Consider the following 27130-nt stretch of genomic DNA (forward strand, 5'->3'; position numbering starts at 1 on the left):
TTCTGACTGGAGTTAACATTGGGAAGTGAATGGACGTCACTATTCAGTTTCTCAAACACAAAGGGTCCAGATTAGCGGGGCCTCACCTAAGCTGCATTTCATGTGATTTACTTCGGTGTAAAGATTGGCTGTATTTTTCCAGAAATACAAGGTTCGAGGCATATGGGCTGCTGATGGTACATTTATGAATAGATCGCCATCTGGTGTTGGGCTCGGATGATTGCACTTGTTTTTCTTCTGGAGAAGTCTTTGTCGTCATCGATGGCTCCTCCTCTGGGTGTTAGTGCGCATGGGCATTGGCTCCATCCTTAGATTGTTTTTTTCCGCCATCGGGTTCGGATGAGGATCGAAGCGCTCCGGATCGACTTCTATAAAGAAAGTTATATTTGGCGCGTAACCCTTTCCAATTCGACGGTATTGTTATCGAACGCGACTACACTTCCATCTCGACGCGTTTCGAAGAACGACGACTACGAGAAGACCAGCTCGACGTAGTCCAGCCCGGAGTCCATGGAAAGGACTCCATTCAAAAAATGTCCAACGTGTGGTGCTAAGTTCCCACACAAGGACCTACACGAGGTGTGCAACCTCTGCTTGTCCCCTGAACACGAATCCAGGGACTGTGAGGCCTGTGCAGCATTTTCCTCAAAATCGACGATTAGAAACCGTCGAGCCCGAAGACACGAGGTATCGAGAATGCAGTCACAAGCAATCCCGGAGCTGTTCGAGGACCAGCACCCAGAAGAGGAGGAAGAAGAGGGCGACGAGGCGAGGTCTGAAGCGGACGAGTCCGACGTCGAGGAAATCGACGTCCAACAAACCGTGAGTGACGACGTCCCTTTACCAAAGAACAGATCCCGCACGGTGTCGACCCCGCCCTCGAGCCTGGTCAGACAACCGAAAAAAGTTTCCGATGCCCCGCCTTCGGGCCCGGCAACGAAACCGAAACCGAAGCACTCGGTCTCCCAGCATGGTGGTTCCAATAAACGACCCACCCCGACATCGACACCGAAGCTCCATATCAAGGAAAGCTCGAAGTCGAAACCGTCCATGTCGGCACCTAAACACGCTTCGACGTCAAACAACCTCGACACCGAAGACACCCTCGACACCGAAGACATCGGATCCGAATAAAATCTCGGTACCGAAAATACAAATGGACAGTCAGAAGAAAAAACACCTGTCGGACCCGAAAACTACGGTACCGACACAGGAATATAAAACCGATGCTAAACAAAAGACTCTGTTTATTGATCCACAAACTGGCAAGGTAGTCACAGAACTACCTAAAAAGAGGAAAAATGAACAATCGGACGACAAAACTCCTCCGAAGAAGAGAACAATGGGGACAAATACAACTCCTCCCCCTTCCCCACAACCTAGAGACACACCCTCTTCTCCTACTCCTCACAATAGGCCAACTATTCCTCCCACACGACCATCTACACCTACAACAGACGTAGAAAGTGACACAGGGGAGAGAGAACATCCTGGGGATGATGAAGACACAATCCCAGAGGAGGCAGACCCATGGGAACAGTACAATGTAGGGTCAGATAACGATAACGACCCTGAATTGTATCCGTCAAAACCTTCACCTCCTGATGATAATACTGGTTTCGCGCAACTCATTAATAGAGCAGCAAAATACCACAAGGTAGACCTACATGCAGAACCTCAAATAGAGGATTTCCTATTAGAAACACTACCTGCTGCACAAAGAACACTACCAATGCTTAAGGGCCTTCTCAATCACACATCAGAGATATTCAAAGACCCGGTGAGGGCTAGGGTACTGAACCCAAGAATTGATAAGAAATATAGGGCAGCTCCAAAAGACCCAATATTCATCAAAGGACAAATTCCTCTAGACTCACTAGTGGTCACAAACGCTCGTAAGAGAGCAAACTCTTTATCTACAGGAGAAGCTCCACCTCCAGACAAAGAGTCTAAGCTAATAGATGCCTCTGGCAAGAGAGTAGCATTTCAAGCGGCAAACAGCTGGCGCATAGCTAATACACAAGCACTACTTGCAAGGTATGACAGAGCGCATTATGATGAGCTAGAAAAACTCATCACACATCTCCCTAAAGAACATCAAAAGAGGGCAGATCAACTCATACAGGAAGGGAAGTTAATTACTAACACTTCAATCAAGTGCGCCCTAGACGCGGCAGACACTGCAGCAAGATCCATAAACACAAGCATCATGTTAAGGAGACATGCATGGCTCAGGGTTTCAGGGTTCAAACAAGAGGTGCAAACTTCATTACTGAACCAACCTTTTGATGAGAAAACACTTTTCGGCACAGGGACAGATGAGGCCTTAGAAAAGATGAAAAAGGATACGGAAACGGCTAAATCAATGGGAGCATTGCAACAGCCGACCCAAAGAGGTTCCTTTCGTAGGTCCACCTATAGAGGAGGATCCAAAAATACAGGTACAAGCCAGCAACAAACCTCTTTTACACCTACATCACCCAGAGGTAATTCTAGAGGTAGTTACAGAGGTAACAACAACAAGGGTAGAGGTCGCGGAAACAACAACAACCGCAACTCTCCAACCCCAAAGCAGTGACTTCATACAGCTCCCCCAGACCATATAACACCGGTCGGGGGACGCCTATCACAGTTCCTACCTGTCTGGGAAAACATCACATCAGACAGGTGGGTGAGACAAATTATCCAACATGGTTATTGCCTGGAACTCACATCTACCCCACCAAACATCCCCCCCAAACAGCGTCCAATGAAACAAGATCACTTAACACTGTTAAAACAAGAAGTACTATCTCTGCTACAAAAGCATGCCATAGAGAAGGTTCCAAAGCAACAACAAGGAACAGGAGTATACTCCCTATACTTCCTAATTCCCAAAAAGGACGGGTCTCTAAGGCCAATACTAGACCTAAGACCTCTCAACGCATACATAAATTCGGAACATTTCCACATGGTCACTCTCCAACAAGTACTTCCTTTACTGAAGAAAGGGGACTTTCTTTCTACACTTGATCTAAAAGACGCTTACTTTCATATCCCGATTCACAAAGCCCACAGGAAATAACTAAGGTTTGTGGTAGAAGGACAACATTATCAGTTCAAAGTCCTTCCGTTTGGTGTCACGACGGCACCAAGGGTGTTCACAAAATGCCTAGCAGTGGTTGCAGCCCACCTAAGAAGACAACAAATACATGTCTTCCCATACTTGGACGACTGGCTAATAAAGGCCAAGTCACAAGAAGAATGTCTTCAGAACACACAGAAGACAATTCACATGCTGCACCAACTAGGGTTCACTGTGAACTACACAAAGTCACACCTGCAACCAAGCAAGGTTCAACAATATTTAGGGGCTACTATAGACACAGAAAAAGCCAAAGTATACCCCAATCCAGTCAGGATCCAGACAATGCTTACAATCATTCAAAGATTTCAGCCACAACACTCACTAACAGCAAGAGTGTTCATGCAGCTATTAGGGATGATGTCATCCTGCATACTGCTAATACCATATGCCAAACTACAAATGCGTCCGCTACAAGAATGTTTAGCGACACAGTGGAATCAGGCTCAAGGACAGATTACAGATCTGGTGTTGGTAGACGACCGCACACACCGCTCTCTGAAGTGGTGGAACACAACAAACATTGCCAGGGGGTGGTCGTTCCTAGAACCAATTCCACAGGTGACAATAACAGCGGACGCATCGCTCACGGGATGGGGAGCGCATATGGAGAAATATACAGTACAAGGAAGATGGAGTGTGCAGGAAAGAAGGCTGCACATCAATCATCTAGAACTACTAGCAGTGTTTCTAGCATTGAAAGCCTTTCAAATGCATGTTACCAACAAAGCAGTCCTGATCAGAACAGACAACATGACAGCAATGTATTATATTCAAAAACAGGGGGGGACGCACTCTCTCCAACTATCCAGACTAGCGCAGGAAATTTGGAGATGGGCCATTCCTCAAAACATCTATCTGTTAGCAGAACACCTACTAGGAGTTCAAAACCAGATAGCAGACATCTTAAGCAGACAGTCTGAACAAATACACGAATGGGAACTGCACCAACAAATACTGCAACCATTCTTCCAAAGATGGGGACAACTAGAGATAGACCTCTTTGCCACTCATCAGAACGCAAAATGCAAAAGCTTCGCGTCCAGGTACCCACACCACCTGTCGCAGGGCAATGCGTTATGGATAAATTGGTCCAACAAATTTGCATACGCTTTTCCCCCTCTCCCACTAATCCCATTAGTGGTCAGAAAGCTGCAACAACACTCAATGACCATGATACTAGTAGCACCCACGTGGGCACGACAACCGTGGTTCACCACGCTCTTGCAACTCTCACAAGTGCCACACCAAAAGCTAAGAATTCTACCCATGCACCTTACACAGAACCATGGAGAAATAATGCACCCAGATCCCACACAACTGAACCTAGCGATCTGGCTCCTGAAATCCTAGAATTTGGGTACTTAGATCTACCCCCAAATTGCATGGAGATAATTAAGCAAGCGCGACGTCCCACCACCAGAGCATGCTACGCAGCTAAGTGGAAGAGGTTTGCTATATACTGTACCACTAATAATATCAACCCTCTGGACGTATCAACAAAGGAGATTATTTGCTACTTACTACACTTACAGCAATGTAATCTCGCGTATACATCTATCAGAGTACATCTAGCAGCTATAGCAGCGTACCTACAAAACAGGCAGCACATATCCCTGTTTAGAGTGCCAGCGATAAAAGCCTTCATGGAAGGCCTTAAAAGAGTCATTCCACCAAGATTACCACCTTCACCGGTCTGGAACCTCAACGTAGTACTCACCAGACTAATGGGACCACCTTTCGAACCTATGCATAGGTGTGAAATACAATTCCTTACATGGAAGGTGGCCTTTCTTATAGCCATTACCTCACTCAGGAGAGTAAGTGAATTACAGGCACTGACAATACAAGAACCATTCCTACAATTACATCAGAATAAAGTGGTTCTTAGAACAAACCCAAAGTTCTTGCCTAAAGTAATTTCAGCATTTCACATCAATCAACCGGTGGAACTACCAGTCTTTTTCCCAAAGCCACAGACGGTAGCAGAAAGGGCCCTACATACACTAGATGTCAAAAGGGCCATTTTGTACTACATAGAAAGGACACAAAATTTCAGGAAAACTAAACAACTATTTGTAGCATTTTCCCCAACACATAAGGGCAATCCTATCTCTAAAGCAGGCATCGCTAGATGGATTGTACGATGTATACAAATATGTTACATAAAAGCAAAGAGAACATTAACTGTTCCTCCTAGAGCTCATTCTACACGTAAGCTAGGAGCATCTATGGCATTCTTAGGAAACATTCCCCTAGATGACATATGTAGAGCAGCAACTTGGTCTACACCACATACCTTTACAAAGCACTACTGTGTTGATGTGCAGGCTACACAACAAGCCAGAGTGGGTCAAGCTGTATTAAAAACTCTATTTCAAACAGTTGCGACAGACACGGGTGACCACCGCTAGGGAGGTAACTGCTGTATAATCTAGTCATAAATGTACCATCTGCAGCCCATATGCCTTGAACGGAATATGCTACTTACCAGTATGCATCTGTTCTTGGCATAGAGGGCTGCAGAGTGGTACATGCCCTCCCTGCCTCCCCGGAAACCTGTGTCTGTCCCAACATTATCTTATTAAGATACACTTACATGGGCATATCTTTATGTATTCTACTACACTACTCCATCTAACCCTACTATGGCAAAACAATCTAAGGATGGAGCCGATCCCCATGCGCACTAACACCCAGAGGAGGAGTCATCGATGACGACAAAGACTTCTCCAGAAGAAAAACAAGTGCAATCATCCGAGCCCAACACCAGATGGCGATCTATTCATAAATGTACCACTCTGCAGCCCTCTATGCCAAGAACAGATGCATACTGGTAAGTAGCATATTCCTTATAAACCTGCTATAAATGTGTAGTCTTAGCCCCAGAAGATCAGCTTGGAATGTTCTGCAGATGCATTGATTTGTCTATTTTTTTTGTAATATCACAGCTAACTAGTAGTGGTCCTGCTCTGTGCAGCAGAAAAGGGACTAGTTATGCTCCTCGCACTGTCTGTTGCTGTGTCCCAAGCTCCTCGCACTGTCTGTTCCTGCGTCCCAAGCTCCTAACACTGTCTGTTCCTGCGTCCCAAGCTCCTAACACTGTCTGTTCCTTTGTCCCAAGCGCCTCGCACTGTCTGCTCATGCGTCCCAAGCGCCTCGCACTGTTTGCTCATGCGTCCCAAACGCCTCGCATTGTCTGCTCATGCGTCTCATGCTCCTCCACTGTCTGCTCGTGGATTGCAAACTTCTTGCACCATCTGCACATGGATCACAAGCTTCTTGTACCGTCTCCTGATGGATTGCAAGCTTCTTGTACCGTCTCCTGATGGATTGCAAGCTTCTTGTACCGTCTCCTGATAGATTGCAAGCTTCTTGTACCGTCTCCTGATGGATTGCAAGCTTCCTGCACCATGTGCTCATGTGTTCCAAACTCCTAGTGCTCTCTGCTCATACATCTCAAACTTCTCGCGCTGTCTGGTCCTACATCCACGGTCCTCCCACTGTCTGCTCATGCGTCTCACACTGTCTGCTTATATGTCTCAATCTTCTTGTACTGTCTGCTAATGCGGTGCATGTTCCTCTCTGCCTGCTTGTGTGCTCCAGGTTCCTTGCGCTGGCTGCATATGTGGAAGAAGCTTCTTGTGCTGTCTTCCTACATGGGCTAGTGTCCTCGTACTGTCTGCTCATGCACATCAGTCTAATGTCACTGTCTACCCATGTGCCACCAACCCCTTACGATGTCTCTGTACGCCCCATGGCTTTACACTCCGCGCAAGCTCCCAAACTCTTTTCACTGTCTGTATGCTTCCATGTGCCATAGGCTCACAGCCCTGAGTATCCAGGCTGCCCATCCATGCACACAGATTACACACTTTATGCCCTATGTCCCGAGCCCACGTCTGCTGGTGATAGGACATTGCACTACTCGAGTGGCAGTCTTTCAGAGTACGAGGATCCTTCAGCAGCGATTTGCTTGCGCTGGTTGAACACATCTGTGCTGCCCCAGGGCAGATATTGCTATCTCCATGTTAGAACATTCACTTCTGCCACATCCTGTGGAGTGACGCCCACTCAGAATCAGTAGGGTCCCTAAGAGCTTACATAACATCACATTAATTCTCAGTGGATCCTTCAAAAGTCAGGAGATGATCGTTGGATACTGTGAGTCGGGAGGTGTCCTGCGATCTCACTTGCCAGTTAAAGTCCCTGGTTTAAGACTCCAGATAGTCTTTTAGACCAGTCCCTCTTCATTTATGCCAAGCCTTTCTTTCCTTTGCTCTCCATTTCCAAATAATCAAGCCAAGGCAGAGAAGCATGCATTCTTCCAATTAAGGTTTCACTGTTAATTTCCCAGAATTGTCAAGGTTTTACAGGAACAGTGGTGCACCCATGTTAATACCTTTAATCTGTCTAGCTGTGGAAGTACTGTTAAGTTAAATGAACTTTTAACCAATCAAATGCATTAAAAAGAATTCCTGGGGTTGCTTGTGATAGGCTAAAAGGGTTAGTGCCGATGGGTTGAAGTTCTGGTGTTTTCCAGTATTCGTCCCCAGTTGCCCCATTAACTTCGTAATCTCAGCCACAGTGTTATCGAAGCACCCTAACTCACATCTCTTTCCCAACATGCCCCTGTCTGTCAATGTGTCCAGAATGATTTAGTGCCTAGGTGCAGTCATTCCCATGGTCAGGCTGTTAAGAAATGTAGTCCTCGACTCTCTCACTCTGTGTGAGCTAATGCTGCATCCTGCGTCGCTGAGGGGAGCAGGAGTCTAAATGGCATCAAAAGGGGAGCGCAGGAATGGGAACACAGTGATGGTACCTACTCATGAATGAGGCAACATCCTGTGGGAAATCAATCCTGCGACTGTGCAGCCTTCCTTCAAGCCCCGCCTGTTACATTCATGTTTTCATCCTTTAGAGATCAGCTTTCTTTGGGACACTGCTCACACAGGGGACCAAACTAAAGCCAGACTTGAGCAATGAAACTGTCAGTGGCGGCTGAAAACTCCTCCAATTAGAGGAGCTGGAAAAATGTTTAATACATTTTTTATAAAAAGTGCATAAATACAATGAAATACACAAAACAAATAAAAAGGTACTTACAATGTTTTACAGAGACACGTCCTCCTCGCTCCGGTCGTCGGCTTCTCACGTCGCGTCCAGCTGGGCTTAACCACGCTTGGCGCTGTATGAGAGCAGTGCCAGGATTGGAGGGATCGGACTCTCTCGCCACTCCTGAGGACACTGGAGGCTTGTGTATGCTCGCAACCGGACTATCTAAGATGGCTGCGTGAGAGGTTTATAGTGCGCTTGTCAGGCTAGTCGTCGCAAGACGGCCGGCCAAAAGGACATGCACACTATAAACTAGTGCACAGTCAGGCAGCCCCCCACTGCTGCAACTCAACAGGCCTGCCCGTCCTGACACTCTGTCCAGGACGGGTTGACAGGAAAATAAAATGGTAATGAATTAACTTCATTACTATTTTATTTTTCGCCTCTGGGGCAATTAAGTGGGGTGATGCCCCTCCCTGGAAACTGGTAAGAGAGTTCACAGGCATTGCAGGGAGTGAAGTTGGTCCTTGTTTCTTCCTACAATTTCAAAATACATACTACAAAAAATGGATTAAAAATGAGTCTGCAATTTGGGTGACCTGAATTCAGGGAAGGCTCCGGACCCTAATGGGTATCCATTTGAGTTCTATAAGAAATATTTTACGAAATTAGGACCCCATTTCCTTCGGGTGGTGGAGGAGGCACGAGAAAGTGGTGGTCTCCCAAGGGACTGGAGGCACGCTGAGGTAGTAGTGTTTAACAAGCTGGGTCGACCCCCAGAACAGCACGCCTCCTATCGCTTCATCTCGTTGCTGAATATAGAGGCTAAGATCTTGGCCATGGCTTTGGCTAACCACCTTCAGCCGTATATTTCTTCAATAGTTCACCTGGATCAGGCAGGCTTTATGCCCCAGAGGGCAACGAGACATAATGTCTGGCGTGCGCACATCGCCAAAGACACTATTAAGGAGCTCGATGTGCCAGGTGCACTCCTGCTGGCAGATATGAACAGAGCGTTCAACTCTCTTCGTTGGACGTATCTATTTGCTCTCTTAAATCGTCTGAATATGGGTCCATGCTTCTTATCCTATTTGCGATTATTATACACAGACATCACAGCTTCGGTCCGCGTCGCGGGGTCTGTCTCCTTCACTTTCCCGATAGGTAGGGGAACTCGGCAGGGGTGTCCATTGTCACAGTTCCTTTTCACCTTAGACACGGAGCCCTTGATGGCATGGGTGCGAATAGATGCATAGGTAGCCGGCTTTGAGTGGGCGCAGGGGTTGTCGGATCAGATTACCCTATACGCAGATGATGTCCTGTTCTTTTTGACGGACATTAATAGGACGGGACCAAGGTTGCTCCGGATTATGGAGATCTTTGGGGAAACATCGGGCCTGTTTATGAATCCCTGTAAATCTACCCTGTGGACTTTGGGGCAACAAATAGAACTTGGTTCCTGGGCCTCAGCAGTAAAGACAACCACCACGGGGGTTAAATACCTTAGCGTTTTCTTGTCGGATTCCATGGATGTCTCATGGGAACGTAATATTCTACTGGTGAGGGCTCGGGTGCGCGAAGAGCTGAGGGCCTGGTCGCACATGCCCCTATCTCTCCCAGGTCGTTCGGCCATCTTTAAGATGGTGTCACTACTACGACTGCTCTATCAGCTCCCGAATTATCCCTTCCCGGTCCTCCCGTCGTGGTTCCGCCAAGTCAATTTGGCTTTGGGCCAGTTTTTAAGGGGGAACAACCTTTATAACGCAACTTTTAGCACGCAGTGCTATTACAACGCAGACTTTAAAACGAAAACCATTACAACGCATTACACTGGGGGGCGCTCTAGGATAGGGAATAGTTTTAATTTACTATCCAACACCTTCCCTAGTGTCCACGGGGACTGGTGTTGGAATAGTAAATTAAACTATTCACTATCCAACACCCCCCAGTGTAATGCGTTGTAATGGAATGCATTTTAAAACTTGCGTTGTTACAGCATGCGTGGTAAAAGCATGCGTTGTAACAACGTACATCCGTTTTTAAGGGCAGGAAAGGCTTCTAGAGTTGCACTGCGGACATGCTTCCAGTCCACTTATTGTGGCGGACTAGACCTCAGATATCCTGTCATACTACATGGCCTCGCATCTACTAGTATTGAATGATTGGTAATACTGGGATAGGTCCGACACTGCCTATATGGTGGAGCGGAGATGTGTGGGAGCCAACAAAATACATATTATCTTGTATACGGCATCAGTGCGTAAGGCCCTGCCCTCCGCCACTAGAGTGGTATTTCAGATGTGGAAGCAGGCACTGCGCAGGATAGGGTGGTGGGGCAGGTTGACGAGGGAGACTCCACTCTGGTCTAATGGACGATTGCCCCAGTTGGCTGGTCTGGCGGGGGTCTGGGATTGGGACAATATAGGGATCTCCACGCTTGGGGATGTGATGCGTGGTATGGTCCTTAAGTCCTTTCAACAGCTCCAGCAAGATTTTCAGATGCCTAAGACTCAATTTTATAATTATCTTCAGTTTAGAACTGCCGTTCTTCCCAGGGTTACCGGTTTGGAGTCTCTTCCAGACTTTAGCCTTATTGAAGCCAAATTGTTTATGGGGAATTCACAAGGCCATAACATTTCTTGGATTTATCAATCTCTAGTAACAAATAGCCCCACTACGCTGGATAGAATCTGGGAGGTATGGGAGGACGACCATGGCCCATTGGAGGGAGAAGATTGGACGTAGGCACTGGCCTTCCCCCGGGAGGCTGCAATTGCAATGCACCTCCGGTTAATTCAGTTCAACTATTTACACCGAGTATATTATACTCTAGTCAGATTGTGGATGGCTGGCCTGGTGGCATCCCCAATTTGCTTGCGATGTGGTCAAGAGGATGGCACCCTCTTCCATACAGTGTGGCAGTGTAGTGTGATTGTTAGGTTCTGGCTGGGGTGGTGGCTTGTTTGGCGGAGGTTTTGGGTAATGGAGGGTGTGGGGGAAATATCTACAAGCGCCACTTGATGTTATTGGGGTTTACACTAGCCAAACAAGACATTGAACGGAATTGGAAGGCAGAGGTTTTGCCCTCTTTGTCAGCATGGAAAAATGGGCTGGACTTTAACATGGGACTGGAGCTCCCTATCTTTAAGGCCCGGGGTGCCCGCAAAAGCATGTAAAGATATGGAAAAGGTGGGCGGATTATAGAGGCCTTCCCCTGGAGCCTGCTTCTACTGGTGATGAGGTGTTTCGTGGATAAGGAAACCGGAATGCAGTGCAGTAAATTTATGGTGCAGAGGGTTTTGTCAATGCTGTGGTGAGAGTGGAGGGGCTGCATAAGATATGGTACAATGACAGTGCATTGGGGGGTGGGGGATTCTTGTTGCATATTATTATGTTCTTTTGTAAGGGATATTTGATAAAAGTCAACACAATGTTTCTCTGTATTGTAAAATGTAGTAGTTGGCATCTGGGTTACAGGGCTCTGCATAGTATCTGATGATTGACGCAATAAAAATTGTTTAAAAAAAAATAGTCTCCAATAAAAAAGATCACACAAAAATATGGACATGCGCTCAATCCTACCTTGAAGCACTGTTCCTCAGGTGTGATAAGAATGGAGCTAGAACGGTTATTTGAGCATTCCTACGAAAGGTGGGAGACAAGGTTAGCTGGCTTTGGTAATTTTCAACAAATCATTTTTTTTCTGTAGTTGAAACTTGTTAGTGCTGTGGGTGACGTGAGAAAGGCAGTATTTTGGATGCCAGTATGCACAGAAAGAATTGCCGGAGAGCTAGTGTCCTGTAGTCTGCTTACAGCTGGTGGTTATGGCTATGGGGCAGCACTGGAAGTTGGTGATTTGGCAGTACGTGGCAAGCGAATACGCCTGGTAAATGTCATCCATGGAGCCGTGGATGTATCTTGTAAGCTCTGGTTCCCAGTGGTGCCTCTTAGCAGGTGCCCAAACAAAAGCAGCGTCTTAGCACATCTGATTTTCTTGGTATTACAAGCCTTTGCGTGCTTTACCCAATGGACCCTCTCTTCGTAAGCCCCTTGGAAGCCTCCTGGTTCATGCTTGTTGTGAGACTCTGTGCTGGTACCTCCATTAGAGTTACAGGGTGCATGCCCATTTAGAGTTGAGGCATGTATCCACCTCTAGAGGTGGGGTGGGGATCCTTTTGTGGGAGAGTCTAGTTAAAGGACTCTTGGGAGCCACTGGCGAGTAACTTAAGACAACACCTATGTAATAGCCTGTCGAAGCTGCCAGAGGGATACTTTTGTAAGAATGAATGTGCATGTTATGTTGGAGCCATTCAGGAGTGAGGGACTTGTAGAAGCCACAAGGTACATACATGATCCCATGAGGACCTCTCCATGAATTCCTGATCATACATTTAGAGAATTGTGCTGGGTGCTAAAGGGCTCTTCTGTGTCCCCCACAGACTGTATCTTTGTCTCCTCCCTCCTGCAGAACCGGCAGCTCCTGAAGGACAGTTTCATGGTGGAGCTGATGGAGGGTGCCCGGAAGCTACGGCATGTCTTCCTATTCACTGACCTCTTCCTATGTGCCAAACTCAAGAAACAGATGGGAGGGTAAGGATCTGTACATTGAGGTGTGGGTAACTTTAGAAATGCGCTGAGAGATGAATGTTAACACCGTATTTCAGTACTTTGTGTAATACTGCGTGCCAACACCTTGTGGAAACCAAATTTATTATCATCATTTATTTTTGTCGATAATTTATGCAGTGTGAACCTAGACCCCTGAACTGTAGAGTGATTTTATTAGAACGGGCATACAAGGTTGTTCACAGAGATCATCCTTTGTAGGTGGGGTCAGAGTTTGATTTTGCGCTGGTGGTAAAGGCATATGAAAATCTCTCTAGATCAATGTCGGAGAGCGGCATGAGGATCTGTGGATCAAAGTGAGCTCCATGCTGATGACATACTCTCTTTTAGTGCGGTTCCGCTTCAGGTAGACTGGATGTTGTTGGCCGATGATACCTTGAAACTGAGTCTTATGTTGCCAGAATAGTGCTGAGAGATTTTGTGCAGGAGGCAGCAAATTTGAGCATCGCATAGAGTTCTTAGATCATTTGTTATAGCATTGGACCTTGATCACAGAGAGCAGGAGGATTGACTTCTGCGTCTGAGCAAATTAGAATCTCCAGAAAGGAATATGGTCTGTTGTGGACATCCTCATGCAAAATGAGTGTGGGATGAGGAGTGCCAACAGGTTTAGGGGCACCAGAAGACAGGGGTCTTCCTTGACTGCATGCTTTGGGATGACAGCATCTTGCCACCTGGACAGTGGTAGCTGATAAAGTCATACATATGGGATATAAATATCCTGGCCAAATAGCACCAAGTGAGGGATGCTGATCCCTCCAAGAGAGTAAGCAGGATCATCTCCAAAGAAAAGTTGGAAATTTGGGTCAGATGGTGGATCTGCAGCACAGTTTCCTAAAGAAATTGACTGACACGCCAAAGGTTTTACAGGTTTCAGTTTGATAACTGCGAGGAAAATGGCTGTATGATATGGTGTGATTGTGCGACCTCACTGTGTAATACATTTACACTTACGAACCCCTTTAGGACCAGTAGGTTTCGTTTGATAAACTCCCTAGCTCAACCCTGGATAGCTGTGACTCGGAGCAGCAAGGCTTACACAAAGGAACAAGTGTAAAGCCCTTAAACAGCTCCAAAACCATGGAAGAATTGTTATTGAACCTCACTCCCAGATTCCTGACCATAGTAGATAGCTGGGAGGCCTGTAGGCCACTAGTGTTTTGACCAATTGTCCTGAGCAGTCCCGAGAGCAGGGTTTCAGTCTTTTCAGAATTATACCTAAGGCTCAGTTTCATCCAGTCTATTAACCCTAGAAACGCAAGCTTTAAATGTGCTCTGAGTGATAGCAAGATTATTATTCATCGAAAAGATAAGCTGCATGATGTCCGCATATGAGACAATACTAATGCCGAAAAACTCAATCAGAGAAGTTCGGGGAGGGGCCATATAAATGTTAAACAAACTGGAGCTAAGCCAAGAGCCCACTGGCACCTTGTACTTAAGTGATTTGCTTCCTGAAGAGTAAGGAGAGAGCAGCACTGCTTCATCTGTATCCTGAAGAAAAGACTGAATCAATCCTAACACTGGGCCACAAATACCTACATTAGCCGTCGGCGTCTGAAACGTGACTGGATAGATGTAGGAGTTTGTGCTGTTCCAAGTAGTATGAGAGTTGCAAATTGCTAAATTTCTTTAGCATTTTGGCAGCTGCAGAAAGAAGGGAAATAGGTCTTAATTAGACAAAATGAAAGGGTCTGCAGTCAGTTTCTTAAGAAGTGGCACCACCTTCGCCTGCTTCCAGAAGCAGGGGCTAGAAGATGTTTCCGAAAAGTATTTAATAACATGTTGAAAGTGGGATTGCTATCCCTAAGAGCCTAAGCAAAAACAGACGAAGGACACGGAGCTCATGGAGTTCCAGATTTGCGATAAAAAATGGCCTGTGCTTACTCTTCTAAAGGCATTGGGTTGAACTCTGAAAGGGAGCAATCCACTTTCGAGATTGAGGCTGCTGGAACCTCCACATTAATAAATTCCATGCCAGTGGATCCAAATTCAGCATGATTTTTTAAAATTTTGCCTCCTAAAAAATCTGAAAGTTGTCAGAGCTCGGGTGAGGGGAAGATTTAGGTTTCCAAAATTACATGGAGATTTTGAAAATTTCACGAGATATATTCTTTGCAGAATTAATTTTTTGAGCAAAGAAATAGGCCTTTTGTATTTTTAATTAAACTATAATATCGTTTCAGAGCAATTTTATATACTTCCCTGTCCTCCAGAGCATACCTGAAGCACCATTTTCTTTCACGCTTTTTATAAAAAAAAAAATCTTTTGCAAGAGCTGGAGAGAAACTGGGGGCTGAAAGGCAGTGCCTTCTGGCTTTTGAAGTTTTGAGAGGGGCGAGTAGATCCATTGTTGAATGAAGCTACTTATTAACTTTATTCACGTCCGTGTCAGAATAACCTGTTAAGCCTAGGAGTAGTTTTGGTAGAAATTTTAGATAGTTCTTTAGCGCCAATCTTGCCCTAAGGATGGCATATTTTTTTTTATTTCAATTTTTTCATCTGACGCCCTTGAATAATTATTCCAATTGAATACAATAAGTGCATGGTCCTGTCAGACTTTCTTCAACAAAGCATCAACTGTAAGGGAAGAATTTGAAAAAATAAGGTCAATAGTATGTCCTGCTAGATGCACAGTAAGTAAGTAATACTTTATTGTACAGTTAATAAAAACCATTCCAAAAACCATCAGCAGTAAAAAAGGAAAGTATTAAAAATATTTATAGCAGCATAGATGATGGAGTTATTCGATTTAAGCTATGTTACAAAGTGCAGTTTAAAAAAGGTTAAAAAGAACGGAGTGTCCGTCTGCCGTTTAGGTGCTTGTGTCCTTCTACGGAGAGGGTTTCTTTTGTCAGTCCTGGCCCTCGTTCCTATACAAAGTTAGGTATTGCAGTGCCTATTCCTTTTTGAAAGACTGGCTGGCCTTTACCCTGAATGTTCATAACTTTTAGTTGTAGTATGCCAGTGTTTTAATTCAGTTTAAGTCTCTGAGCTGTCTTGATGTTTTGGCACTCGCAGTATTGAGGGTGTGCTGTCCTTGTCAGTTTGTTCTTTCTTTGTGTTGATTCTGCTTTCTACAGCTCCGAGGTATTTTACCAGTCGGCAAGCCATTTGAACTTCGTCGCCTCTGAAGCAAGCCAGAGTTGCTTGTCTGCACGTCCTGATTCCTTTTTTTATGAGTAGGGGTCTCAGTAGGTTCCTGCGGTCTTGCTGCAGCTCTTTGCAGATAGTAATGAGATGTACAATGTTTTCCTCATGAATTCCACACAGGCGACAGTTTGCCGGTGTTGGGGGCCGCAGCCAAGGGGCCATATGGTCAGCTGAGGGTAATACTCCTAATCGTAATTTTAGGAATGATTCTTTTGTTTTTTTGGTGAAGCTGGTCAGAAGGTATGCCTGTGGTGTGAGTTTATTGTAGGTTTGTACTGTCAGCCAGCCGTGTGCTCTCTCCGTTAGTGATGCTTTGTCTTGTAGGAGGGATTCTTTCCTAACTGTATTGCTAGATGCACAGGAGAGGACAGTTGTTGAGGAAGATTGAGTGTGGACATTATGTCAAGCAAGGACTGAGCTAATCTTTCTTTAGTGTGATCGATATGTATATTAAAATCTCCTAATATGGAGAAATTGGAGCATTGAAGGCAATACAGGGAAATGGCTTCATCAAAAGATTTAATAAACTCTGCTGCATAAACAATAGGGGTATATAAGGGCCACTGAGAAAGAAGAGTGAGGGGAGAGACAAATCCAAAACACGTAGCCCTTCTGCCTCTGTTTGTCCAGACGAAAAGTCGAGCAATGGATTGTATTATGGAAATAGATAACTAATCCTCACCCCTTTCTACTTTCTCTTTCTTGATGTATTATTGAGTGCCCAGTAGTAATAGTGACAGCAATATCTCGGTTGGAAGAATTGTTGAGACAAATTTCCATAAGGAACTTTAAATCAACTTTGGAATCAAGAAAACGTTGAAAATATGAAGAGCATGTTTTGGCAATGGACCTATGTTACTAAGGTGGGCAATAAAAGTCTGAGGGGGAACCTCTGGATTAATATGATTATTATCCAGGCTACTGTGAGTATAATTGATAGGACAAATCAGCTCAGGCTCACCTGCCAATATTGACCAGAAACTAAAACATGAAAAAGAGCTTGTACCGCGGTCAACCTGTTGCTTAATAAAACATTCAGCAGTTGATCTGAGATTGATGAGCTGTTGTGGCAAATAAGATATTCTGATGGGTCGATCTGGAGCAAAATGGATAGCATGGCTGGCGTGTACCGGGTGCAGTTGGGCTTGCCGCAGGCACACCAGCTGCACGCATCTCCACTGCAGCCTGCAGTGCTCAATAAACTTCTTTGAGCAACTACACCACGCACTGCCAAGGATGATGCCTCATCATGCCCACGAGAAGGAAAAATGGCTGCAACTAACAGCAGGTCTCTCACCAATTAAAACGCACACCAGTGGGAAGAGGGGAACCCAGGAATCTGACTTTTGTCTTGAGCGACAAAACAAGCCGTTGAAAAGAACAGTATACAAGCAGTTCAACCGCTAAAGGCCGTGAAATACTGTCACAGCAACAAGAAAGTGCATTTTGAATCCTAATAAATTCCATAACCTCAACAATGTGTCCCCATATCAGCTTCAATTATCACTCGAATACTAGGTTGAAATATTCTGCTACCGTATCCCTTTCCCCCCATTAATGTCAGCTTGTCGCTTCAGTAAAGTCACGTATTTTGTCCATAACTCAATTTTCAGCTTGTCATTTTCTAAAACAAATGCACCACTGTCATCCAAATGCACGCTTTATGTTTTTTAAGACATTAACATATTTATTTCTGTAGCTGCAGTTTCGAAAAACACATTTTGTTCGGGCCAATTAAATAGCCAGAAGCTCATTTAAGGCAAAGGGATGAGCTCTGTGAGGCCTTTCCTTTGTGTACTGGTGCAGTCATTGAAAAACCAGCAGTCTCGTGCGGGTACTATTGTTTTCTGCTGGCATCCAGGCATCTGTAAATCTGCTGCACTGCAATTGGGCCATAAATTACTTCCTTGGGGCACTTGACGGTAGTTAGCGATGCTGATCTATCAAAGATGGTAAGATTTAGAAACTAAGATGTAGAGTATGCCTCAATGAATAACTATCAATAACATCAGTGTCTCTTGCTTGGTATAGCTTCAGAGTTCGACAAAGAATAGGAATGTTCGAGGCATGTGGGCTGCTAAATTCATATCTTTTGCATTAGATCGCCGCCTAGTGTTGGGTCCGGATGATCGCACATTGTTGTCCTGGAAGAGTCTTCGAAGTATCCTGAGATAGGTGGCTCCTCCCCTGGACTACAGTGCGCATGGGCATCGGCTCCATCCCCAGATTGTTTTTTTCCGCCATTGGGTTCGGATGCGGTCTCGACGTCTCTCTGTCGGAACCGAGATAAACTAGCTTTTTACGGGCCAAAAGGCCTTATATTCCTTACGTCGGTATTGTTTGCGCACGGTCTCGAGTTCTTCCGTCTCTTTGAGTCGGAATCAGCGGAGTCGTTTCACTCTTCGGACACCGAGGCCTTCTCATCGCGACACGACCGCAACTTTTCGGCATGGAGCGGAGTCCGTTTAAAAACTGTCCGCTCTGTGGGTCCAAATACCCGCATATAGACGTGCACCCGGTCTGTAACAAATGCCTTTCACCAGACCATAACGAAGACAACTGCATGGCCTGCGCCAGATTCAGGTCAAAGAAGACACTCAAGCTTCGGCGCGCGGTGCGCCTCGAGGCCAGACAAGCGGCCCCGGATCCAGAAAACATCTTCGGCGACCAAGAAGAGGAGGAACAGAGCCATCATCTTCAAATCTCCCCGCCCGAGACGGAAGTCGAGGCAGATCCGGTAGACGACGACGGAGTCGTGGGTCAAGGCCTTGAATACGTCGACGAGGTAGGGGACGTCGAAGAGGTTTATGGGGCCGCGGAAGATAGCTCAGGGGATGAGCTATGCCCCGAAGGTTACGAGGATCAGGCTCGGGTCATGGGATCGCCAGTCGGCCTTACCCACGACCCCGTACCGCAAGCCACGGCCCCGCCTTCAGGCCCGGCCACGGACATACTTGCAGCGCACACCGTATCGAAACCGAAACTGAAACCTACGGTATCGACTACACCTAAAATGGCCGACCCTAAATTGAAACCGAAACTTATGGATTCGAGCGTCCCTAAGATGGCGGCCGTCCATCCAAAAACACCTAAACCCGCTGCTTCATCGACTCCGTCGGCCACCGGTCCACAGAAGTCGAAGAAATCTGTCGATTCCGCAGTGTCGAAATCGGCGCCAAAGGAGGGTTCCTCTAAAAAGGGAGTTCGGCACGGGTCGACCGCTGCGACGCCGTCAAAGCCCGCCAAAGCCAGCGACACGGCTCCGGTTCCGACTGGGACTTCGTTAGTCGGACGCGTGGTGGAGACGGAGCCAGCGAAATCACACGGATCGAAAGCTGGAACATCTACGCATCGGTCCAAGGACTCTCGGTCGGCGGCTGCGGCATCATCGTCCAAGACTCAGAAGGGCCAACAGGACGTCGGATCCGAGGGCAAGGTCAAGACCTCCTCATCGGCGCCAAAGGCCGCTGTAAGTGACGCGTCCCTCGTCGCCTCTTCTCTACAGAGAATCAGAGAGAAGGCCTCTGCTACGTCGGCTCCGATGCCGTCGCCACAGAAGCCGGTGGACATTCCGGCTAAGCCTGCGAGTAAACTTCTCTTCCTTCTGCCGCCAAAAGAGGCGCCAAAGGCCTTTTCAACAAAACCGACGCCAAAGAAGTCGGATTCTTCAACGTCTGGTGCACTTTCAGGTCGACTACTCGACTCAGAGGAGGATTCTGAGCGTTTTATCGACGCAGACACGGGCAAATTGACCCTTTACAAGAGGAGGATCACTTCACAGCCAGTGGACTCCTATGTTATCCCCCTGAAGAAGAAAAGGCTTACTCAGGACGCTTCAACACTGATGGAACCTATCCAGCCTCCTCCTAGAAGGAGCCCAACTCCTTCCCCAGAACACTCTGAGGGTGAGGGATATGGTGAAGATGACCAATACACTTTCCCCATCAATGAACCTGATGCACAGCTAGATTCATATGATGACATAGGGGACCAAGGCACCCAAAATGTGGGACAAGACCCACAGCCTTTCACTGCACGTGCATCCCCAACTGAAGATTCTGCAGGTTTTCATGCACTCATTGAAAGGGCAGCTGCTAATCATGATGTGGACATGCATGCTGACCCAGTAGAAGAAGACTTTCTATTTGACACTTTTTCAGTCTCTGAAAGGACAGTAAAGACACTGCCTATGCTCAAAGGGGTCCTCAAGCATGCTGCGGACATCTTTAAAGAACCTACCAGGGCGAGGGTGGTCAATCCACGTATCGAAAAAAAGTACAGACCAGCACCTGCAGACCCTGCATACATTCGGGGACAGTTGCCGCTTGACTCCCTTGTGGTCGCAAATGCCCGTAAACGGGCGAACTCCCAAACAACGGGTGAAGCTCCTCCCCCAGATAAGGAGTCAAAAGTCCTAGAGGCAGGAGGCAAAAGAGTAGCTGCACAGGCTGCCAATTTTTGGCGTATTGCAAATACACAGGCACTCTTGGCACGTTATGATAGGGCGCATTACGACACCCTAGAGCACGTTTTAGAACACCTGCCTCCGCAGTTTCAAGAGGGCACCAAACTGCTTATAGAAGAGGGAAAACTGATCTCAAACGCAGCCATAAAGTGTGCACTTGATGCCGCAGACACAGCAGCTAGGGCTATTAACACTAGCGTCATGCTGAGACGGCAGGCGTGGCTCCGCATATCGGGGTTTAAACCAGACATTCAAACAACCATACTTAATCAGCCCGTCAATCCTGATAGACTGTTTGGTCCAGATGTTGACACCACCTTGGAAAAGATTAAGAAAGACAACGAAACTGCTAAGTCTATGGGGGCCCTACAATCACAACAGTTCCGTGGCAACAATTTTCGTCGCTCAGGTGCACGTGGAGTCACCAGAGGACAGATGGGTCAACAATCACAATTCTCTAGAGGTGGAGCACAATCCTCATACCCCAAGCAGAACAAAGGGGGTTACCGAGGAAACAGCACCAGAGGACGTGGCAGAGGAAACAACAACTCCCGCTCCTCTGCCCCAAGCAAACAGTGACTCTCTGTCACTGCCCCCCGACCACTTAACACCTGTCGGGGGGGAGACTACAGCAGTTCCTGCCCGTCTGGAGAAACATCACCACAGACAGGTGGGTGCGACAACTTGTCCAGTACGGTTATTGTCTAGAGTTAAAATCCACTCCACCCAATATTCCACCAAGGCAACGGCCTATGTCCGCAGAGCATTTGCACTTATTGCAGCAGGAGGTAGTGGTGATGCTGCAAAAAGGCGCAATCGAGCTCGTGCCGGAGGAGGAGGAGGGCACAGGGGTATATTCCCTGTACTTCCTTATTCCAAAGAAGGACGGATCTCTCAGACCCATTCTGGATCTGCGTCCCCTCAACCTGTATATACTTTCAGAACATTTCCATATGCTTACACTGCAACAGATTCTCCCCTTGTTAAACCAAGGGGACTTCTTAGCAACCTTGGACCTCAAGGATGCTTATTTCCACATTCCACTACACCCATCCCACAGGAAATACCTCAGATTCACTATCCAAGGCAACCATTATCAGTTCAAGGTCCTACCCTTCGGGGTGACCACAGCCCCAAGAGTGTTTACCAAGTGTCTGGCGACAGTGGCGGCGCACCTCAGGAGGCAGAACATCCATGTCTACCCCTACCTAGACGACTGGCTCGTTCAAGCCAAGTCGGAACAACAGTGCGCCGCGGACATGTCAACTACCATTCACCTCCTTCACGATCTGGGCTTCTCGCTGAACTACCCAAAGTCGCATCTTCAGCCGGCGCATGTCCGGCAGTTTCTAGGTGCGACAATCAATACCCTGACGGCCATGGCCCAGCCAAACCAAGTCAGGATAGACAGCATGCTGTCGCTAATCCAAAAGTTCAGACCGCAACACTCGCTTCCAGCGAGAGTGTTCATGCAGTTGATTGGCATGATGGCCTCCTGCATCTTCATAGTCCCTCACGCACGTCTACATATGCGTCCGCTCCAGGAGTGCTTAGCGAATCAGTGGACGCAGGCTCAAGGACAATTGACAGACCTAGTGTTGGTTACCAGTCGGGCATACGACTCTCTGCATTGGTGGACTCCACACAACCTTTGCAAGGGCCGACTGTTCCAGGAGCCAGTGCCACAGATTATCCTGACAACGGACGCATCTCTCCAGGGATGGGGAGCTCATCTGCTCACTTACACGGTGCAGGGACTATGGACGACGCAGCAACAGAAGATGCACATCAACTATCTGGAACTGATGGCAATCTTCATGGCGCTCAAGTCCTTCCTGGTACATCTGTGCAACAAGGTAGTGTTAGTCCGGACGGACAACATGACCGCGATGTACTACATTCAAAAGCAGGGGGGCACCCACTCGCCACAGCTGTCTCATCTGGCTCAGGGCATGTGGAAGTGGGCCATTCAGAGGAACATTTTCCTCATGGCAGAACACCTCCCGGGCAAGGACAATCAGATGGCGGATCTGCTCAGCAGATACAGCCATCAAATGCACGAGTGGGAGTTGCACCCGTCTGTACTCCACCCGTACTTCCAGCAGTGGGGTCATCCGGAGATAGACCTGTTTGCCACAAACGAAAACGCAAAATGCCAACACTTTGCCGCCAGGTTCCCTCACCCACGGTCGCAGGGGAATGCGATATGGATGAACTGGTCAGGCAGATTTGCGTACGCTTTTCCGCCAGCCCCTCTGATACCGCTGGTGGCAAGAAAGCTACGGCAGCACTCGATGACTCTCATCCTGGTTGCTCCAACGTGGGCGCGCCAAGCATGGTACACCACGTTCCTCGAACTCTCGGTGGTGCCGCATCAAAGGCTGCGCCTCACGCCCAGACTTTTGACGCAGAACCATGGAGACATTCAGCATCCAGACCCGCAACAGCTCAACCTGGCGATCTGGCTCCTGAAGTCCTAGAGTTTGGATACCTTCACCTACCTCCAGAATGCATGGACATCATCAAGGAGGCACGAAAGCCTACTACCAGAGCATGCTATGCTGCAAAATGGAAGCGTTTTGTCATTTACTGTACAGCCAATAACATCAACCCGCTGGATGCATCTATCCCTAACATAATTTGCTATCTGTTACATCTTTACAAGTGCAATCTGGCGTACACTTCTATTCGGATACATCTATCCGCCATAGCAGCTTATCTTCAGAATAGGCAGCATCTCTCTGTCTTCAGGGTGCCTGCCATTAAAGCTTTCCTTGAAGGCCTGAAACGAGTCATTCCCCCAAGAACACCGCCAACTCCGGTGTGGAACCTCAATGTGGTCCTCACCAGACTGATGGGACCACCTTTTGAGCCACTGCACTCGTGTGAACTCCAGTTCCTAACGTGGAAAGTAGCTTTCCTAATAGCCATTACGTCACTGAGGCGGGTTAGTGAGCTACAAGCGCTCACAATCCAAGAGCCATTCATTCAGATTCATCCAAACAGGGTGGTACTACGTACTAACCCAAAATTCCTTCCGAAGGTGGTGTCACAGTTTCATCTCAACCAAACTATTGACTTGCCGGCATTCTTCCAAAACCCACAAACGGTGGCGGAAAGAATGCTTCATACTTTAGATGTCAAGAGGGCGTTGATGTACTACATTGACAGGACACAACACTTTAGGAAAACAAAACAGCTTTTTGTTGCCTTCGCGCCACAGCACAAGGGCAACCCTATTTCCAAAGCAGGAATAGCCAGGTGGATCGTTAAGTGCATCCAAATATGTTATCAAAAGGCTAAACGTACCTTGACAATACCCCCAAGGGCGCACTCCACACGCAAATTGGGGGCATCTATGGCTTTCCTGGGGAACATTCCTTTAGAAGATATTTGCAGAGCAGCCACGTGGGTTACTCCACATACCTTTACAAAACACTACTGTGTTGATGTACATTCCAAGCAGCAAGCAGCTGTAGGACAGGCTGTTCTCAAAACACTTTTTCAGGTTTCTGCAGCTGGCACAGGCAACCGCCGCTAATGGAGGGACTGCTATTTATTCTATGCAAAAGATATGAATTTAGCAGCCCACATGCCTCGAACTGAATATGCTACTTACCAATATGCATCTGTTCTTGGCATGTAGGGCTGCTAACATTCATATCGCCCACCCTCCTCCCCGGTGCCTGTCGCAGCTGCAGACATACTCTTGTATTCAATCATTAGCATGGACATCCTTTACACTTTACACTCCATCTCTGCCACAATGGCTGAAAACAATCTGGGGATGGAGCCGATGCCCATGCGCACTGTAGTCCAGGGGAGGAGCCACCTATCTCAGGATACTTCGAAGACTCTTCCAGGACAACAATGTGCGATCATCCGGACCCAACACTAGGCGGCGATCTAATGCAAAAGATATGAATGTTAGCAGCCCTACATGCCAAGAACAGATGCATACTGGTAAGTAGCATATTCATTTATTTACATGAAGCTATAAACAAAAAAACCTAGTGGTATTAGTTTCTTCTTGGACCAAGATATGGCCACAAACATTTTAACACTAGGCACCCTGGTCAGCACTGCACACAGTCCAAGCCTCTGGACTGGTACAATCTCACACCGTTTAGGGTCCACTTTGGACATCATACACTGTACTCACAAACTGCAGTCCTGTGGGTCACTACCCAGTGTTCAGTTCCCTTCAGTGACCACATCTTAGGGGCCTGCATCTCATAAACTGGTGGTCTTGGTCAAGATTGTTTGAGTGGATAGTTGGTGGTCCTCTGGCTTCAAGTGTACTTCATGTTTTATTTGATCCTTCTGGGAACTGGACTCCAGGAGTAGAGTGCAACTTTGACTGTAAAAAGCATGGTTTCTCCGAAACCACAAGGGCCAGAGAAAAAAATTCCAACAGTTCTGTAATCAGAGCAACCGCCTTTTCTACTTTCACAAACCCCCCTTCCTGAGGTATGTAGTTGCATGCCCCCAAAGCCCCTTTGAGACTAGAAGGACAGTTGCAGAACCCAAAAGGGGTCTGAAGAGATCAGTGATGGTTCCAGCACGCTCTATTGACGTTGTAGAGTGGTCACTGCATCTCCATGACCCAGTGGTGTTGGTCTTTGTTTCTTTCTGCCTGTTTAGCTCTGGGCATCTCATGTATCCTAGGAGTACGCAGTCCATTGCTGTTTCCTCCTTGCAGATCCCCCTCTTAAATGGGCCTTGTGCTTGTCTTCCTCGTATTATTGCACTTTTTATTCTGGCAAACGCAATTCACCATCTCTTGCGGGCTAGTATTAATCGTCTTCTCATGGCCAAGACTTTAAACCAGCACCAACCTGATCGCTGCCTTTATAAAAGCTATTTACAACAAGGGGTGGTGATGGACAGAGTCTCTGAATTAAGCAGAGTACTCTCACCCAGTCAAGAGATCAGGGCTAGATCCAACACCGTTTTTTAGCTCATTGCACCATCCCAGTTTCAGAACCTGGCTGTATGCAAATTAGTCTGTCCCTGGCCCAGTGCATCATGGGAACAGGGCAGACCAGACTACAAAAGCCAATTCTTACACTGGGAAGGAAACAAGCTTCCGGGGACCGGTTTCTGCCATTTCAGGCGTCTTCGGCCCGGCTTGCTTGAATCCTGATGGTGCAATGAGCAAGGGACTCACATCTGAGTATACCCTTCCACGCTTAGGGTGGACAAAATTATTTACAACAAGGGGTGGTGATGGACAGAGTCTCTGAATTAAGCAGCCCTGATCTTTGGACTGGGTAAGAGTGGTCTGCTTAATTCAGACACTCTGTTCATCACCACCCCCTTTTCTGTATCGTTTATAAAAGCTATAGCACTTCCTTCAGTCTTTGGGAAGTGCATCTTCCTTTTGTGCCTATTTCTTCCAGGTTTCAGGGGCGAGGAGTCCGTACTTCAGACCAAGGTGAACTGGTTAGGGTGATTTTGTGTGTCAGAGTAAGCACTGCCCATAATGGATCACTGTTGCTAGGTGAATGAAAGCAACACAGGAATGTGGAAGAGGTGTGGGTTTTTCTGGAATGGTGGAACACCACAGTAACCGGAATCGCCTGGCAGCCTCTTCTCACCCCTCCTCATAAAACAGGTTTCAGGAAGTGAGTTCTCTCAAGGTGTACATCCAGGCTACCATGACCACCTTGAACAAAAGCCGCCACGTGTAGGCGATGCAATCAATCAAACAGTAGATTTGCAGAGCACTTCTTGTCACCTCTGGAAGAGATGGGGAGGTCCAGAGATGAAAGGGTTGGTCGCTCCATGTCTTTGCTGCTAGATAGGAGAAAGAGCGATCTCCCCATCTGCTATGTCGGATGCGTTTAGTGAAAGGGAAGCGGAGCAGAGGTGTCTTCTGGGCTGTTGGAAGTTCAGGCAGTGGTTCAAGCAGGTGGGTCCGTAGTTGTTTAGGGCCTTGTATGCGTGAGTCAGGAGCTTGAACTGGCATCTTTTCTGTACAGGGAGCCAGTAGAGTTTGGGTTAAGGGGTTATGTGGGTTCATGTAGAGAGATCCAGGACGGGTCTGGGTGTGGCGTTCTGTATGGTCTGTAGTCGTAGTAGGAGGTGAGCTGAGATTCCTGCATATAGAGCTTCTCCATAGTCCAGTCACTAGAGATGAAGGCCTGGGTGATGGTCCACCATCTTATCCGGCTCAGGTTGCCCTGTGCATTCTGTATATTTTTATTTTACGGAGTGGAATGACCGCTGCTCTGTTTATAGATCATAGTATTCCTATGTATAACTGTGCCACCCCCATTTCCCATTCTGTTTGCATAAGGCCAATTCTCTGCATCTAACTCTCTTCCTGTTTCCCATTTCCCTGCTGCACATAGGGCTTCGATGTTTGCACATTTGCCGTATGCCCATTATCTTTCCTGCTCTGTGATTTTGTTGTAAATGTTTCTTTTTCTATTTACCTCTCACACTACTTGCCCTTCCCTCTCCTTACCACCTCAAGCACCTCTCATGCACCTCTCATGCTCTTCTTTTCTTCCCATACTTGTGGTAGTGTTAACTCTGATCATTGTTATTATACTCCTTGCAGCTCTCACACTTCTCCCGACAACATATTAACTTCTCTCACATGTTACCTGCTTCCCATCTCTGATGATCTTCCCTTAGCCCCACACGTTCAACCCAACAACTCTTCCTCCACACACCTCTCTTCTGTTCCACATTTACCT

The 27130-nt window shown here is 47.1% G+C and overlaps 1 protein-coding gene across 1 annotated transcript in view; it reads left to right on the forward strand.

The window, feature by feature from the left end:
* The window catches only part of BCR (BCR activator of RhoGEF and GTPase), a 447751-nt gene that overhangs the window by 307464 nt on the left and 113157 nt on the right, over positions 1-27130 (forward strand). The window contains exon 9 of the mRNA XM_078667758.1: positions 12648-12769. Coding sequence (XP_078523884.1) covers positions 12648-12769 — 122 coding nt within the window. The remainder of the gene's footprint in view (positions 1-12647; positions 12770-27130) is intronic.

The sequence above is a fragment of the Lissotriton helveticus genome, chromosome 11 (genome assembly GCF_964261635.1).
Source record: "Lissotriton helveticus chromosome 11, aLisHel1.1, whole genome shotgun sequence".
Lineage (NCBI taxonomy): Eukaryota > Metazoa > Chordata > Amphibia > Caudata > Salamandridae > Lissotriton > Lissotriton helveticus.